At 46.5% G+C, this 18,425-nt stretch overlaps 1 protein-coding gene across 5 annotated transcripts in view; it reads left to right on the top strand.

Annotated features, from left to right (window-relative positions):
• The window catches only part of WDFY4 (WDFY family member 4), a 300,326-nt gene that overhangs the window by 82,413 nt on the left and 199,488 nt on the right, over positions 1 to 18,425 (top strand). For all 5 annotated transcript variants that reach the window (XM_030940063.1, XM_030940062.1, XM_010382862.2 and 2 more), the window contains 6 exons: positions 7,833 to 8,047; positions 9,092 to 9,186; positions 10,124 to 10,358; positions 10,793 to 10,869; positions 11,977 to 12,198; positions 13,286 to 13,464. In XM_030940063.1, the coding sequence (XP_030795923.1) occupies positions 7,833 to 8,047; positions 9,092 to 9,186; positions 10,124 to 10,358; positions 10,793 to 10,869; positions 11,977 to 12,198; positions 13,286 to 13,464 (1,023 nt within the window). The remainder of the gene's footprint in view (positions 1 to 7,832; positions 8,048 to 9,091; positions 9,187 to 10,123; positions 10,359 to 10,792; positions 10,870 to 11,976; positions 12,199 to 13,285; positions 13,465 to 18,425) is intronic.

Here is an 18,425-nt window from a genome sequence, read left to right as displayed (position 1 = left end):
AGAGAAGATTGGGTTCAGGGCTGCATGTATCTATCAAGTCATTTATGCCTAAATTTAGAAAGGGTGTCATTTTCTGGAATTAGTCTTTATTTCAAGCACTGAACTAATTGTATGAGTTTCAAATAACTAAAATATCGACAGCATTAATAGCCCTGGATAGCATTGCATAAGGGCAGGCTATTTGAAAAGAGCCATTTCCACCAACAAGGAAATTGGTAAAGTAGGACTCTTGCTTTGTTAAATTATAACACATTAGACATTCCAAATACATTCAAAATCTGTTTCCTATGCTCTTTCCCACTCAGCCCCTTACGCAAAGTATTTCTATTGTTCCTCAGTGGAAAATCTCAAATACTGGTCAAAATCCAGGTGACTTCTCACAGTAGTCTCTATAAATAGAGCAAATACGGCCAGGTATGATGGCTCATGCCTGTAATTTCAGCACTTTGGGAGACCAAAGCAGGAGGATTGTTTGAAGCCAGGAGTTTGAAACCAGCCTAAAAGACATAGCAAACTCCATCTCTACAAAAAATTAAAAAAAAAAAATTAGCCAGGCATGGTGGTGTGCACCTGTAATCCCAGCTACTTGGGAGGGTGAAACAGGAGGATTGCTTGAGCCCAAGAGGTTGATGCTGCAGTGAGCCATGATCGTGCCATTGAACTCCAGCCTGGGTGACAGAGTGAGACCTTGTCTCAAAAATAAAATAAAATAAAATAAAATAAAAAAGCAAACAGATGTAATCTCACATAGAGAAGAAAGGATGAAAAGCAAGCTCCCATGGATGTGGAATGATGGTGTAAGTTAAAGTCAGATGGAATCAGCCCTGGCCTAATTATCAGCTGACCTTGATAATGTTCCTTTTCCATGACATACATAGGCTACTTTGTTTCTCTGTATCTCAATTTCAACTACTCAGATTTGGCCTGGATCACAGTTACAGACTCAACATCTTGGCTCCAGAGAGGTAATGAACATGCGTAAGTGAAACCAGGTGAAAGCAATAGTCAAGGGTGGAGAGTGTGGCCAAAGGAGAGCACTTGCTCTGTCTAAAGGTGTCTACACTTAATTAAGGGGACATGAAACAGAAACAGAAGCCCACCCAAATGAAGCCCACCAAATGAAACACTTCTCTAGGCCATCAACTTATGACCCATATGAGATACCAAATTCCAGCTTTTTATAATCAGTGCATGATGCAGTATCAAAATCATGAGCCTTGGAGTAAGGCTGTGTTGGCATGTCAGAGCTGCTACCCATTAGCTATGTGGCCTGAGGAGATTGATGGAACCCTTTTAAGTCTTAGTGTTCTCATCTGCAAAATGGGTGTGATGATATTTTCCCATTGAGAAGAGCAGAAGAGAGCATAGTTGTAAAGTCCTTAGTACAGTTCCTGCCCTGTGTATGTGTGCATCAGAGGCTGGCTCCCCACGCCCACTCCCTTCCCTTCTAGCTCTGACAGTCTGTGTTCTGGGTCATGGTATATAAAATTCTGAAACTATTAAGTAGAAGATAATACATTTTAGGTATATTTCCAACTGACATTACACTATTGGTAAATGAGTAACAGGAAGTTGATATTGAACTGTATGTTAACAGATCTGCCGATGAATCAGAAGACTCAGTATTTTCTCTGGCTGGTTCTGCACTATATCAGTGATCTACGTGAAGCTGAGTGTGGCTGGCTTAAAGCAGGGAGGGGAGTTAGTCATCAGATGTCAAAATGGGGAGGAAAAGGGTCCCTACCAGCTTGAGCGAGGGATCAGAATCCATGGGATCAAAATTCAGCAGTGACAATGAGGCCTGTGCCACGTCTGAATGCATGTCTACGCTGGGTGGGGAAGGACAGAAGAGTGTAAGTCCTAGCAGTTTCAGGACAAGGTCAGTAATAGTCCCAAGTGAAGTGAGGACATCACATAACAAATTTCACCTTCTGGGGGTGGGTGAGCTTAGCGTCCAGCTGGGTGGGCAGGCTCTGAGCTGGGGCACAGACATGTCTACTTCCAGGACCCCCAGAAAGTCAGGACCAAGCTAGGAGGTCCTGGGCAGGCAGGCTCTCTACAGATGGGGACCTTCTAGAGCAACGAACAACAGGTCCTTACTTCCATGCTGGGGACCACATTGGGGACTGTTGTACCAAGGCCTGGAGTGGGTAGGATACTGATTTGGGTTAGGCTGGGCCTCGGACCAGAGCTTAGAATGGGGCCAAAAAATGGAGGGTAGTCCTGTCATCTGGAGCATCTAGTGGAGGCTGCTTCAGAGACTTGGGGGCTTCTCAGATCAGCTGCAGCAGAAGTGGGTGACTCTCCAGGCAGTTCTCAAGAGGAAGGGCAGCACTCGGTCTCCAGGCTTCCCAGCCCTCCAGGACTGGCAATCTGAGGAGTTCAGGGCTCCGTGCACAGTGTTTGCCTTGCTCCATGTGCTGGCGTGGGGCAGGGTATGGCCAGCAGCACAGCGAGTCCCTTTGCAGGACACCCAAGGGCCCGAATGTTGCGATCTGCCTCATGACCCCCCAACCCTTTGAAAGGCTGTGCTTACTCTCACCTGCCTCGCCTTCACATGCGCTGTTTCCTTTCCCGGAAAGCCCGTTTTCCTCACCTGCTTAGCTCTCTCTTCATTATCCTTCAACACTTCATTGGCACATCACTATTTCTGACTCTCTGTCAGCCTTCTGGATTAGGTGTGCCTATTGTGTTTTAGAGTAGCCTGTGCTTACTAGGCGGCTATTCTAAGGCAGAGAATAGCCTAGTAAGGCAGAGATGGCCACTAGGGAAAACAAGGTGAAGAGTCATGGGTCGAGCAGCAGCTCACGGTGTTGTGGGGGTGGGAGAGAAGAAGACAGAGAGAGAGAACTAGCCATAGTGTGGAATTTATCATGATTGAAGTATAGACACAGTGCTGGCTGGGAAAGTCAGAAAAAGTTTCTTGGGTGAGGGGACACATGAATTGTCTCTTGAGTAATAAGCAGGAGCTCAGCAAAGGGATGGGATTGGAAAGGACATTCCCAACTTCAGGCATTAGTGGAAAAGGGCATGGTGTTTAGCAGAAGCTGAGACTGTCACTACGGCTGCAGTACACAGGGGACAAAAGTGGAGGATGGGAAGAAAAATGGGAAAGAGAGAAATATGCTGTAGATGTGAGATCCTGGACTTCTGTTTACAGGACACATTGCCCATCATCTGCATGTCATTTGGAAAAGAAACAACAAGTTTGGAGCAGGCACCCACCCACTCACTTGGTTACAGATCTGCCTAATGATGTTGAGGAAGCCAGGCCCTTTACATGTGGATTCTGCTAGCTCCTTGGGAGTTGGAGTCTCTTACACCTATACCACGATCATAAACTCCCAAGCCTACCAGGCCATATGGGTACCGTGAAGCAGCATATCAGGTTGAGGGACCATGGCAAAATGGAAAGTTCATGCTCATATAAAGAGAGACCTAATTCTAAGTAGGCAGTGGTAAAAGCAATAACTTGTCAAGTAAAGCACATCTGTAGGCCCCATTTATTGCTGGCATTTCATTTACAGTCTTTGATAACTTAAAGAGCTGAAGTCACTTAAAGTCTATCATCTCTCTTCAAAATCATCAAGAAAAGAACATTTTGACCAAATTGAAACAAGTGATTAATCCAAGTTTGAGTAGCTCAGTAAAGTCTCTAGTGCTTTTTGGAGTGTCTGGGGCAGCAGGCACTTGGCCTCTCTGGTGGTTTTTATTTCTGTGTGAGGATGACATGGTTCATGTGCAGAAGATGCACATATCTTGGAATGCTGAACCCAACACCCATGCCTCTTTAGAGGGACCCATTGCTCCAGGACCTAGCCCTCACTGGGCTTTGGGGACCATATTAATCTGGACCAAAAGAGAAAGTGGGGAACAGAGAGAGCGATACATAAGATTGAACATCCACAGCCAGACTGCGTGTACTTAAAGGCTAGACCGTTAAGTGGAGAATGCAGAAAATTTCTTAAGGCTGCCCCGCAAATCACCCTGTGCTAATTTGCCTTGCGGGCCCAGCCTGCTGGCCAACCTGGTGACCCTGCAGTCTTACCATTGAGTCCTAATTGCACCTCCATCCCCTCTCCTGCATTGGAAGTAATATGCGTTAGGAAAATCAATCCATTTGTAGGGGAAGAAACCACACTGGTTTCCTGCTACTGCTCATATTTTCACTAAAACCCCGTTTTACTGGAACCAACATTAAAAAAACAGCGCATTTTATTCAAAACAAGGCAATATTGGTATTGACAGAGCTGCAGTGATAATGAGGACGATCAATTTTCCCTCCTCCATTATGGGGTATTGAGCAACTTTGGAGTAAACTTGCGGCATCATTAGACAAGATCAGCATTTCTCCCTTTTGAAAACTTTCTGTTTTTCTGTTTTGCATATTTAGATTTTAAGTATTCCTGCTATGGTAGGGGAAAAGAAGCAAAACCAAAACAAACCAGAACAAACCCAGAAGTCCCCAAAGCAATAAGTGAAGTGCTGGTAATAAAAACTGGAGATCATAGACATTTCTTTTTAATCCTTTTGAATAATATATTGTGATGTTATTTTTGCCTTTTGGTTCATACAGACTGCATCCCAACTCTCACCCTAAATTGAAATAATGCAGTTACCAAATAAAATAATCCAAGTTTTGGAGATGAGATATTCAAGGCAAGAGGGTGGATGTTACTTTTCTGTTTTGAGAAGAGAAGCAGGAGCTGGGCTTGGGTGGACAAAGGAAGAAAGAGTTGGAGTCTCAGAAAAAAGACCCGGGGAAGGGAGTCAAGGACTTTGGGTGGATTTCCATGGGAAAGAGTGAAAGTGATGGAATAGTTCAGAGCGAATTAGCTTTGGCATTTCTGCTTTCAGTTTCTGGTCCTTGCTGGGCTACACATGTCCATCTGCCAGTTCAGGCTGGCTGTGCAGACGCCACATTCTGGGGAAGGGGACCCTGTCTTCTAGGCAAGACTGCTCCTCCACATCAGTGATATCATGTGCTCAGGAAAATAGCAATGCTGGCAAATGGTCAAGTCCAACCTGGGAAGGATGTCCCCCCTGGAAAGTCAATCTAATGTAGTTTTATCCCTCTTCCCCCAGTGCTCACCTTTTAAACCAGAAATGTTTTTGAAGATGTCTTAGAGATGGGGGTTTCCCTGAATGCCATCAGTGTGAGGCAGGAGCTACAGGGCCCATGTGTTTGGAAGGCGGGTGGGAGGCTGTAAAAGGGGCCTGGGCGAGCCATCCAGTTTTTAAAACAATCTAGAAATTGTTGATGAACAGTGTAAATATTTTTCTTCATACATTTTAATCCTTGAACCACGTGTGCTACAAAACTGTGTTAGCTACATATGGAAGAACACTATCTTATTTATTTCTGTCACTTAGTGCTAGAAACATACTCTTGACTATCTTTGGACCGGCAGTCCCTAAAGTGACTGCCCGCGTGGAGAGGAGATGATGGAATGAGGTGACTCTGAGCTTGAGGTTCAGGGTCAGTCAGGTTCTAGCCTTACCATGTGCCCCTGGCAATTTCCCTCTCTGGGCTCAGCTTCCCCATCTGTAAAATGGGTATGATAATAGTGCCTCCCTCAGGCTTCTCACAGTGATTGCGTAATCCATACGTGTCAAAATGCTTAGAAAAGGGCCTACTCTAGCTTAAATACCCAGGAAATATTCTCATCCCAGGATAAAATTTGGCCCTCACAGTAGATGCCAGGCCTGGAGTCCCTTCTAACTTCAAGAGCCTTGTGAAATATGTGAGAGGCTGCAGGAACCACCCCACCCGCTGTGCTCAGATGTGGTAAATTCTCTGCTGGAGCACATCTCACACTGTGCTGGGACAATGTGTCTGCCCACCTGTCTCACCTTTAATCTGTGAATCCCTTGAAAGCAGGGACAGTGTCTTATTCATCTTTAAATGCCTAGAGCTTTACCCAGAAGATGATGCTGAGAGCCACTTCATTCTTGTTTGAGAAAGAAGAGGAAGAGTGGAAGCAGGGAGGACTCCAAGAAAGCTCTTACTGGGGGGTGTAACAGGTGGTCTGCGATGTGAAGAGACCAGACCCCAGTCCTCCTTAGAGAGAGATTATTCAAGTAGTGCATTCACAACTTCTCCTGGCTTCACTTTGGTGAACTAGACCTCATTTACATGGTCACTGATCTCCTTTCTTGAAACTACAAACTGCGGCACAGGTGTAAAAATGTGGAAAGAATGCTGGTGCCTCAGGTCGGGTTCCCTCAGAGTGGAGCCTGAGATAGGGGTCCATGTATATGGGATTAAGGGAAGGACTCAGGAGAGAAGGAGAGTGAGGGAGGCTGGGCGGGGAAGGAGCTGAAGGAGGATGCACTCACAGCAAAAGTCTTGTCTCAGCTGGAGCCCTTCGGGTTCTGAGGCTTGAATTGCATAACACAGTCCCAAGGGCACTGGCCTCATTGGTTCCAGGCTGGAGTATGTGTGTGTGTGCACACAGGTATGTATGGTGCATGTGCATGTGTGTGTGGACGCATGTGTGTGTGTATATGTAGGTAGTGGGCATGTAAGTGTGTGTGTACCTGTATTTGAGTGGGTAGGGCTCCATGGCCCCTGAGCAGGGCAGCTCCTACCTAGCAGAGGGCAGTTCTGCAGAGAAGGGGAAGCCATGACAGGTACACCTCTCACCTGGAGAAGAAGGTCTGCATGGGGCACAGTAGCATCCACTGGGACAGGAAAATTCCATTAAGATCTAACCTGTATCCCTCTCACTTGATACAACATTCTTAACCAGCAACAAAAGAGAATGTGGACAGTCCTAAGAGTTTCTTTCTGTAAAGGAAACATCCCACCCAGTCCGAACCATTTATCCAGCCTGGGAAGGATAATTCCAAGGATTTATCTTTTTACAATGAAAGAATGATTGCAAAAGCAATGTGTGGTATTGGGGTCAAATATTTACCGAGCCCACTCTATGCACTCTTTTCTATGTGCTTCAAGGGATATAAGCGAGGGAAGTAGCTGGAAACCTAGTTCAGGGTAAGGTATGAGCACAGCTGTTTGTGTGGCAGCATGTGCTTAGGACTGAGGGACAGGCACAGGATGATGGGAGGGTGGGTGGAGGGAGATGGCACTCAGGGGATGAGAGTGGCTTCAGCAAAGTCTTTTCCCCAGACACTTTAGCTGGCCTGCAGACTTTGAGTGTGGTTCAAAATGTCTGTGGTGGGGGTTTGTGTCTGTCAAGACAGAGTGTGTATGTTTGGTAGGTGGTACTTCTTTTAGGCTTGTACTTCCAGGCAGATTCCACCTTTTACTCCGGGAATGCGAACTCCAATACAGGAACTGTTAGGGGAGTGAAGCCTGCTGGGGGGATGTGGGACCCCTGGAGGGTACAGCTCCCACCCAGCACCAGCCACATCCCCCTGCAGAGGTGCAAACCAGCTTGGCCAGATCCTCACATCTTTTGAGAGAGACCACAAATCTGGATTTTTATGTGACATCTTCAGACTTTTCAATGCTAACAATTAATTCAGAAACTGCTTAAACATTGTGTGGGTCAAACACAACACATCTAAGGGGCAGACCCAGCCTCCTGCCTGCTGGTGTGTGGCCTCCATCTTTAGCCATTGACCTTTCCCCACACTGACCTGGGCAGCTTGTATCCTGCCAGAGGTTGCCTCCCACAGTCTTGCCCCTGCAGGTGAGGAGGGCACTGGAAGAACCCTGAGACAGGTGTGGGTGCAGTGCGGGTGGGGTAAGGTGGGCACAGTCTCCTTGTTCCACGACTCACCCCAGGCCAAGTTGGAGCCTATCAAAGCTGCCCACAAGATGTTCTGTCCTGGAGGGCTCACAGCTTGCTTTGGTCACCTCTTAGCTTTCCGAGGAGATCCAGTGCTCCCTGGCCAGTCACATCCAGTCCCTGGTGAAGTCGGAGAAGAACCGCCAGGTCATGTGTGAGGCGGGCATGCTCGGGACCCTCATGGCCTCCTGCCACAGGGCCCTGGCCACCAGCGGCAGCCCCCTCCACTCACGCCTCATCAGGATCTTTGAGAAGCTCGCTTCCCAGGCCATTGAACCGGATGTGCTAAGGTACCACATGCTGCATTTTCAACGCTGCCAAGACATGGGGCAGTCATGTCTTTTGCAGGGCAGGGGTTGCACAACAGGCAGTGGAGAGACTGCAGGGACAGATGCAGGGCATGGCTCTGTCCCGGCATTCAAGGCTGGAAATCCATGGATGAGCCTTCGGTCTGTGCCAGGCAGTGTGCAGGTGCCCACAAAGCAGACATAGCCACATCTCATGGAGCACATGGGGGCTGGAGGGGGCTCTGAGGAAGTGGAGCTGCATTCTGAGGCCTGTGGAGTTCACTAGACAAAGAGAGGAGGGAACCGGGCCTGGAAGGCTCTGCCAGGAGGGGTAGGGCTGGGAGGGCCTGACTGTGCCCTGTAGGGAGTTAGGCAGTAAGCATGTAGGGACTGCAGACATGGAGGGGGATGGGGCAGAAGACCCCTGGATCCTGCAGGGGGCTTTCCTGCTGTCATCCTCTGCATGAAGCCACATTCCTGGAGAGCCATGGCAGGGAGAGAAAGTGCAAAGGTGCACAGGGTGGGAGGCAGGGAGCAGATGTGGAAGACAAGAGAACAGAGGGAAGGGAAGCTGCTGGGGAAGGCAGGAGTCTCCTACGCCACCTGGAGTGCTGTCCCGAGGGCCATGCACAGGGCAGGGGGCTCTGCTCCTTATACACAGGAGCAAGTGTAGAGGGCGCACAGCCTTTCCAGCCAGCAGACATGGCACCCAGGGGCGGGCACGATGGCTGCCAGAGGAGGCTGCTGGTTATAGTGCTGCATGGGAAATTCTGATAGAAATTTATAAACAATTACGACAAATTTATTTTGTGACATTATTTTTTGTTATGACATCCATCTTGAGGCTCCTAAACTTACCAGCTGTCTGGTCTGGTCTGTCTGGAAGCGCAGAGACATGCTGTCTCCACACTGCTTTCAGAAAGGGTGTTCCAGCGGGGCTGGGAGGTCAGGGAGCTCCAGGCATCTAGGACAGTGGTCAGGATAAAGTTGGAGAACACTGTTGCCCATAAAATGTCTTCATTTGGTCCTCTTGTGTGTTATGTTCAGACAGTTTCTAGGTCTTGGAATTCCCTCACCTCTGTCGGCCACAACGAAACTCCTTGATTCATCTCATGCACACAGAGGCAACCCTGGGTGCTCAGGTGAGGACAGAGGCAAGAATAGGGCAGGTTAATGGGAATTAAAAGATGACATGCATTAATGCTGAGGGGGATCCTTTACAACAGGTGGGAAAGCAAACAGGTTTAAACATGGTTTTGTCTTCAGCTCAATGGAGCAACTGAGGAAAAAGCAAAGAAAATTCCTGGTCTCTGGAGAAAGACCATACCAGGATGGAGAAAGATGACCCCCACCCCCAGCCATATAAGACAGATGACCCCTTTGGGTTCCAGATCATGGAAGCAGAGACAGAGTTTCCTTCATGACACAGCAATACCTGGCGCTGCACTAGGCAGAGGTGTGCAGGGAAGGCTTCTGTACAGCTCACAGGTCAAGGGCAAGTCAGAGCCTTGGAGGCCCAAAATGCAGGTGGTACCCCTGTGTCAGGCCTAATACCTATGGAATGCTGGCCCAGGGGACCAGCTTAGAGAAAAGAAAGTTGTGGACAACTTGAATGTAAGATCACGTAAGACCTTAAGGTAACAGGCAGGTCCAGTGGAGAAGCAAGGGTGCAAGATCAGGCTTGGGGCTGACAGCCGTGGTGGGAGCCCGGAGCTCTCAAGGAGAGGCTGCTGTGAAGGAAAGTGTGGGCCTGGTGAGCAGACACAAAGCTCCAGTGATTAACTCCAGTGGGGCAAGCCAGAGACAGAGATGGCAGCAGTAGAACGTGCTATGCTGGAAAAGGGATGTGTGCTGGAATGAAAGAGAAAAGTTTCTAGAAGGAGCAGGTTAGCAACATCATTCCTTGTTATCGGACTCAGCAAGGGGCAAGGGAGCCGCCCTCACTGGTGCTTAGAAAGTACCTGATGACTCTGCAGAACTCTCTTTCTAGGCTGTGGCAGATACTTTGGGGTTATTGTCAGAAGCGGGGCAGAAATGCTTTGAGCAGAGACACATCTCTTCTCCTGCTTGCTGCCCTAGGGTCACAGACTGCACAGGGCTCGGCTGAGGGGCCCTGGCAAGCTGCCCCAGATGCTGGCCTGCACCCTGGAGTCACACAGTCCCTGCAGCCCTTGGGGGAATCCCAGGATTCAACTACTGCCCTTCAGACGGCGCTGAGCCTCATCTCCATGACTTCCCCACGCAACCTGCAGCTTCAGAGGGCAGCCCTGGCCCCATCGTTTGTGGAATTTGACATGTCCGTGGAAGGTTATGGGTATGACAGGCTTTTACATTTTTAAAATGTGCTTTATTAATTTTGCAGTGCCTCTAATGAATTATAATATTGATTACAAACTTGTAGTTCCCATTGAATCTCACCATTCAGCAGAGGAAAATGTCTGGGTCATGGACACCCGCCTACTCAGTGGCCTCCCAGGGGCTGTGTCCCCAGCTATGGAGGGCCAAGACCCTCTTTCCCCTGGTGTGGCTGCATTCTGGAACACCCTTGCATCCTGCCTCCAGTGCAGTTCCTTCACTTTGGCATCCTACCAGCACCAGCTGCAGTCCGTCCTTGGGACCTTGTGGTCTAAGGAGGGTTACAGCGCTGGCAGGAGGGTAAAGTGGGAAGATGTCATAGCCCAGGCTAGCTGTGTCAACGCAAGAGGTTGGCTTGCAGTCCAGTGATCTGAGACAATTTTCTGTTTCCAGCTGTTTGTTTATTCCGACCCTGTCTACAGTTATGGGAACCAGCACTGAGTACTCTGTCTCTGGAGGAATTGGGACAGGTAAGTGTTTTTCCCAGGTAGTTTAGCTCTCCATCCCTTCCCAAGTATGAGTCTTCAGATAGCCTTGATTGCAGATTTTTACTTGGTGTTTCAGGAAAGTGTGAGCTGCACTAGACATGGTGGCTTACACCTGTAATACCTGTAATTTGGGAGGCCAAGGCAGGAGGATTGTTTAAGGCCAGGAGTTCCAGGCTGCAATGAACTATGATTGAACCACTGCACTCCAACTGGGCTACAGTGTAAGACCCAGTTTCAAAAAGAGAAAAGCAAACATGAGTCTGCAGATGAGTTGTTCTTCAACTTTGCTCCTCTTTTAGAGCAAGGTGTTCGGTTCATTGTGCATCCTAGGGATCCAGCCCATAGCTAGGGACTCAATTGACATTGATGGACTGAGCCTAGATTTGGCTCATTTTGCTGGTGACTGATGTAGGCTGAGATAGACACATTACCCGCCTTAGATCCCTCTCTAGAGAGAAATATGGGTTGGGCTGATAGCCATCGGGAACAGACCAATCTTTGGCAAGTGGCTCCTATGCACAGCACTGCACTCAGCTGAAAAACCACTGGGTGGAACAGTGCAAGTGCCTGATGCTGCCAGAGTCACACACTCTGTTAGGAGAATTGGGTTTGGGGTTTCTATGGGATCATGGGTGCTGGGGAGCCGTTGCCTTCATAACCTTTTTCCATGTGAGTTGGCACCAAGTCTGAGGACACAGCAGCTGATCCTGCCTGTTCCATGAGGACAATGGATCTGTCTGTATCGCCAACCCTGTTATGGGATGGGAGGGCACATGGCATTCTTAGACTAGTGCCCTTTCCCATCCAAGTTTCAGCTGAGCTAGGCCAAGGTCCTCTGCCCCACAGAGCATACTGCCTGGCTGTAGATCAGCTGATCAAGGGCCCACATGTGATGGACCTCAGGGAGATCGAGGTCTTCTCTGCTCCTTTGGCAAGGCAGCGTGTCATAATGGGGAGGAGACAACTGGTGATTAGTCAAGGCACCCAATAGGTGCTGCAACCAGGCTAAATCAGCACCACAGTGAATCTGAACATACTTGCTCAGCAGGGCAGAAAAAAGCCTGAGGGCATGCCTGTGTTCCTACCCAGGTGCCACCAGACCATTCCCTCCTCCCGGAGGCCTGACCTTCTCCTGTTGGTTCCTGATCAGCCGGCACGGAGCTGCCACTGAGGGCCACCCGCTGCGCTTCCTGACGCTGGTGCGTCACCTGGCCAGGACCGAGCAGCCCTTTGTTTGCTTCTCTGTCAGTCTCTGCCCAGACGACCTCTCCTTGGTTGTTTCTACAGAAGAGAAGGAGTTTCAGCCTCTGGGTAAGGTGCTGGGATCCAAAGTCAGTTTCATCCACATGTCAGGAAAATGGGGCTAAGTCAGAAGCTCTCAACACAGGTGTGGTTAGAAACCTGGTGACCTTCTGTTTCTCCTCATCCTTTGAAATTGCTCCCTTGGATTCCACACCTGGTGAAAGGTCTACAGTATTTGTTGTGGTTCACTGTGGCCTGGGCTCTAGGCTTGTAAGTGTCAGGCAGATGAGTCCCCAGCCCTTGGCACAGCTTCAGAGATGATGTTCAGTGACTTTCCAGAAACTTCGCCCTGGCAGAACAGTCACAATGGGACCCAGGGCTTTGCCTCGCTGGGACACATGCTGCATCCTCTCCTGTGTGAGGTTTGTGAAGAACACACACAATTTAGCTGGAGCCAAAGCAGCTACAGACACTTCCACATATGCTTAACCCCAAACCCAGAAGGCTGGGCCTTGCTTGGCATGGCACCCAGGGCCACCCCTCCTTTGGCCGTGCTAGAGGCCAGCCCTGGCTCTGCCCTATGGAGCCCAGCATTGTCCTCCAGGCCCATTTGCCTGAGATGGTCAAGTCCAGTGGATTCTGGCCACTTGTTATTCTCCTGTGTCCTGGGAGTGTCACTGTTTCATAAGGAAAAACAGTGGGAGGCCCTATGAAACAGTGGGAGTGGCTGACACCATTATACACAACACAAATGCCTATCCATCTCTCTGGGACTCGGTCTGCAATGGAGTCTCTGTGGAGGTAGTCTACCTTGGGGTAGACCTGAAGCGTAGTTTCTGGGTTTGAATCCTGGCTGCATGACCTTGGACAAGTCACCCAACCTCTCTGTGCCTCAGGATGGTAAATTGGATATGTGTGAGCGCCTACCTCACAGGGCTATGACATGAGTTGATATTTGTAACATGCTTAAAACTGGCACAAAGGAAGAGCTCAAGGAATGATTGTTGCTGCTGTTGTCATTTTTCATGAGAGGAGGGGCTAGGGCTCCATGGTACAAGGCCCACAGTGGTTGACATCTCTCTGTGCTCTCCCCATTCTCCTGGGTTCCTGCAGCATAGCACCACACATGAGACTCAGTGTTAATGCTGTCTTCCAGATGTCATGGAACCTGAGGATGACTCTGAGCCTTCTGCAGGACGCCAGCTTCAGGTCAGGTGTGGCCAGCTCCTGGCTTGTGGTCAGTGGCATCACTTGGCTGTGGTTGTCACCAAGGAAATGAAAAGACATTGTACAGTTTCCACCTGTCTGGATGGACAGGTCATTGGCTCCGCCAAGGTGAGATGGCTTCTCCAAGCTGCACTTGCCCCACAACTGTACTGCTGGCTGCTACCCTGAAGTGACCTCGGTTTCATTCTATGTTTTTTATTGTTGTTGCTTTTGTTTATTTATTACTGGTAGGGCTGGCATCTAATGAAATCCCGCTTACTGTTCAGGAAACTTGAGTGAGCTCAGACATGAAAAGGACATCTTTAGAAAATGCACTGAAAGTCACACAACCAGGGCAGAAGGCAAGATGTGCATCCAGATCTCTAAGAATAGTCATGTTCATGAAAATAGAAAACTCCAGAATGAACAAAGCAAAGCTTCTCATTTTAAGGGGCAAACTCCTCAGGGAGGTCTGGGCAGGGCCTAAGGTATGACTTTTCCAAGAAGCTCCCAGGTGTGGCCAATGCAGCTCATCTTTGTACCACACGGAGGAGCAGGGCACTAGAGTGTGCAGACACCAACACATGTCGCCAGATTTAAAGCAAAAACCATGAGGAAGGTAATGGAATGCAGATGTATAGCTGAAGGAAGCATCTCATGGCTGTCATTTAGAGACACTCCAGATACAAGAGGAAGCTGGGAAAAGGTGGACCTGGCAGGAGCCAGCAGCCGTTGTCAGAGAGGAGAGAGCCCAGAAGACCACAGAGGGCAGGTACAGTTGGATTTTCACACAGGTTCCAGGGAGAGCATCCCAATCTGGCTGCATTTTAGAATCACCTGCAACGGCTTTTTAAAGTTCTCTTGCACAGGCTGCACCCAGAATAGTTACATCAGAATCTCTGTGGGTCAGGTAATTTGACAATTTACTAATGTTTATAAAATTTTCTAGGTGATTCTAATATGCAGCCAGAATGGAGAACCTTACATACACAGGGTTTCTTGATTCCCGCTAAATGCCATAGTGTTCCTCCCCCAACCCTGTCCAGTTGTGACCACCAATAACATCTCCAGACATTGCCAAATATCCCCTGGGAGTCAAAGTTGTTCCAGGTTAAGAGTCATTAGGCGAGAATAAATTCTTAGTCCCAAGTTATGTGGGACCCATATAGGTGAATTTGATACCATCTTCTGGTAAAGTTCTGTTATCAGAAAAAGGCAGTGGTGACCAGAAAGATTTTTTTTTTTTTTTTTGAGATGGAATTTCGCTCTTGTCACTTAGGCTGGAGTGCAATGGTGCGATCTCGGCTCTCTGCAACCTCCGCCTCCCATATTCAAGCAATTCTCCTGTCTCAGCCTCCTGGCTAGCTGGGATTACAAGCGCCCACCACTATGCCCACTAATTTTTGTATTTTTACTAGAGACGAGGTTTCACCATTCTGGTCTCAAAATCCTGACCTCAGGCCCTCCCAAAGTTCTGGTATTACAAGCGTGAGCCACCATGCCTGGCCAAACGGAAAGATTTTGATAGGGACATTGAAAAAACAAGTCCTTCAAAACATAGTTGACCTTTACTCCAATTATTAACAATATCAGTCCTCCTTCTTTCCCTTTCTGTCTTTCTTCTTTTCCTCATTAAATATTTATTGAGCACCTATTATATGTTAGCTAATATTTTAGGTACTAAAAATTGTTTATGCCTATAAGCTAAAGACCTCCAGGAACATACATATAGTATAAGGTGCTAAGAATTGTTTTAGGTTCTAAGAATTATTTATGCTTATAAGCCAAAGACCTCCAGGAACATACATATAGTATAAAATAAAAATTAGATTTAAACTGACTGTAGTGACAGATTCCCTACCCCATAGGGTAGTAAGGAGTTAGGAGTGGCTTGTTACAGAAACTGTGCTTATTTTAGGTGATTTTTAAGAGGGTTTAAAGAAGTGGAGGTCCATCTGTTCTGAATTGGGTGCTGTTGGAAAGGGGTGCAATTTGGTGACTGTGAATGTTAATAACTTTTATCCAGAAGGTAGAGACGCGGAAAAGGGCTGGACTTGTCGTTAGAGAGGAAGCAGAAGTCCCTCACATTAGTTGGGATGGGATGTGTGGTGTCTTTTGTGGTTGCAATGTCTTTGTTTATATCTGTTTAGGCTTGATTACTGAGTTCACGTCTTCTTGTCTTCTTTCGCAGAACATGTTGATATTTTGGTGAAATACCTCATATACCTTGAGGCATGTCTTATTGATGTTTGTACCTTCCTTGAACTTGGCACAGGGGCTGACACACAGTGAGCATGCAATAAACACTTGATGAACTGAATTGAATGTGCAGCCACAGGAGGAACATGACTGGCTGGTAGTGTGGTTGGGTGAAGTGGTATAGGCATTAACATCCTCTCTGAGGGACCTGCTAAACCTAGGGCCATCAGCAGGGAGGCCAGGAGGGGTGTGTTGCTATGTGGAGTGGCCAAAACCAAGACTGACAGAGTCCTCTTTCCAAAATAATCTCAACAAGTTGGGTCAGGACCAGCAAGTGAAACTCAATCGGGATAAACATAAAGGACTGTGTTTTGATGCTGACATCTGTTGGGCAAGAGTAAGATGTGAAAACTCTAGCTTAGTCTGACTAGTTTAACAGCCTTTCTCAAAATGCTGAGCCTTTGTTTTTATTGCCAAAGGAAACTTAGATAAATTTGGAATGGTATAGAGCGTTTTAACAGCTTGAATTGGGCAAAATGATTTGGGAACGATCTTAGACATTAGACATTTATTAGTCAACCTGAACAGGGCAGTGTGCATACACTGGGAATCTGGGAAGAGAGGGGCAAGGTGGCTTGGAGGGGTGAGTGGTGCTTCAGTGTGGGAGAGAGAGGAGGACTCTGAGCCTGCGAGAACAGAGAGAGAAGAGAGCACAGAAGACCATACTCCTGGCAAGGCTTGGTGGCTGAAAAATTGGTTTGTTTTTATTTGAAAATCTCATTTAATTGGTAGGGTGAAAAAGAATATTTCTGAAATTATGTAAACTCTCATTTAGAAAAATACAGTCATCCCTCAGTTTCCTCAGGGGATTGGCTACAGGACCCTTCTTGGATACCAAACTGCATGGATACTCAAGTCCCTTAAATAAAATGGTGTAGTATTTGCAAATAACAGATGCATACCCTCCTGCATGCTTAACTAAGCTCAGATGATTTATAATACCTAATACAATGTGAATGCTACATAAATAGTTGTCATTCTGTATTTTTTATTGTTATAGCACTATTTTTATTGTCCTTTTTCCTGAATATTTTTGATCCAAAGTTGGTTGAATCCGAGGATATGGAACCCCCAGATATGCAGGGCCAGTTGTGCATATTTATAAACATATTCTTATATTTAGTGATTTTATAGTAATTACAAGAATAACATAAATGCATTTTGAAATAGCTCAAAAATAGAGAAAAGAAGATTTGCTACCCTCCTGCTACTTTATCATATTTTGTAATTTCAGTTTTATCCCTTTAAAAAAATAGTGTGGCTTCAATGTATAGAAAATCTTGTATACTGCTTAGTTCATTTAACCTCTCATTTAACCTAACACTTAGGCTATATGGTATAGCCTATTGCTTCTAGGCTACAAACCTAGACAGCATGTTGCTATACTGAATACTGTAGGCAGCTGTAACACAGTGGTGAGTATTTGTGTATCTAAACACTCTAAACATGGAAAAAATACAGTAAAAATATGATATTATTATCTTATGGATCACCATTGCATATGTGCTGTGACACTGACTTGGAACATTGTAATGTAGCACACAGCAATATATGGAAGTATACTTGGAAATTCATCCAAATTTTTGCCTGTATCCACACTTCGTTCTTTTTTATTTCTGAGTAGTATTTCAAGGTATGGATATGCCATAGTTTGTTTAGTCATTTATCCATTGAAGGACATCTGGGATGTTTCAGGTTTGGGCCATTACAAATAAAGCTTTGTGAGCATTTGTGTATGGGTTTTTGTGTGAATTTAAGTCTTCATTTATCTGGGGTGAATTCCAAGAGTTCAATTGCTGGTTTCTATGGTAATTGAATGTTTAGTTTATAAGAAACTGCCAAACTATTTTGAAAATGATTTCATCATTTGACATTTCCGCTAACAATGAATGAGTGAGGCAGTTTTTCTGCACTTAGCGTTGTCACTATTTTTATATTAGCCATTATGATAGCTGTGTAGTGATAGCTCACTGTGTTTTTCATTTGTACTTCCTTAATGGCTAATGAGGTTGAACATCACCTTTTCATGTGCTTATTTGCCATCTGTATATTCTCCTCAGTGATGTCCATCCATATTTTTTGCCCATTTTCTATTTTCTAATTGCATTGTTTGCTTTTTTTTTTTTTTTGAGATGGAGTCTCGCTCTGTTGGCAGACTGGAGTAAAGTGGTACAATCTTGGCTCACTGCAACCTCCACCTCCCAGGTTCAAGCGATTCTCCTGCTTCAGCCTCCAGAGTAGCTGGGACTACAGGTGCCCGCCACCATGCCCAGCTAATTTTTGTATTTTTAGTAGAGATGGGTTTTTCACTATGTTGGCCAGGATAGTCTCGATCTCCTGACCTCGTGATCTGCCCACCTAGGCCTCCCAAAGTGCTGGGATTACAGGTGTGAGCCACCGCACCTGGTCGCATTGTTTACTTTTTTAAACTGTTAAGCTTTAAGGGTTTTAAAATATATACATGTATGTGTGTGTCTATACATACACACACATATATATATTCTAGATACTAGTCCTTTGTTAGATACGTGATTTGCAATAATTCCTCCTAGTCTGTAGCATGTCTTTTAATCCTCTTTCACATGGGTGAAGTTTCTGGTTTTGCTGAAGTATAATTCATTAGTTTTTCCTTATATGACTCATGCTTTTGGTGTCATTTGAGAGTATTTTGCCCAGCCCTAGGTCCTGAAGATTTTCTCCTATTTTTTTTCCTAAGAATTTTCTAGTTTTACATTTTACACTTGAGTTTGTGATCAATTATGAATTAATTTTTGTATAAGATGTAAGGTTTAAGTTCATTTCTTTGCCTATGGATGTTCAATTGCTCCAGT

Source organism: Rhinopithecus roxellana, chromosome 11 (genome assembly GCF_007565055.1).
Source record: "Rhinopithecus roxellana isolate Shanxi Qingling chromosome 11, ASM756505v1, whole genome shotgun sequence".
Taxonomy (NCBI): domain Eukaryota; kingdom Metazoa; phylum Chordata; class Mammalia; order Primates; family Cercopithecidae; genus Rhinopithecus; species Rhinopithecus roxellana.
Note: the sequence above shows the minus strand (reverse complement) of the source record. Positions and strands in the feature narration are given on the sequence as shown.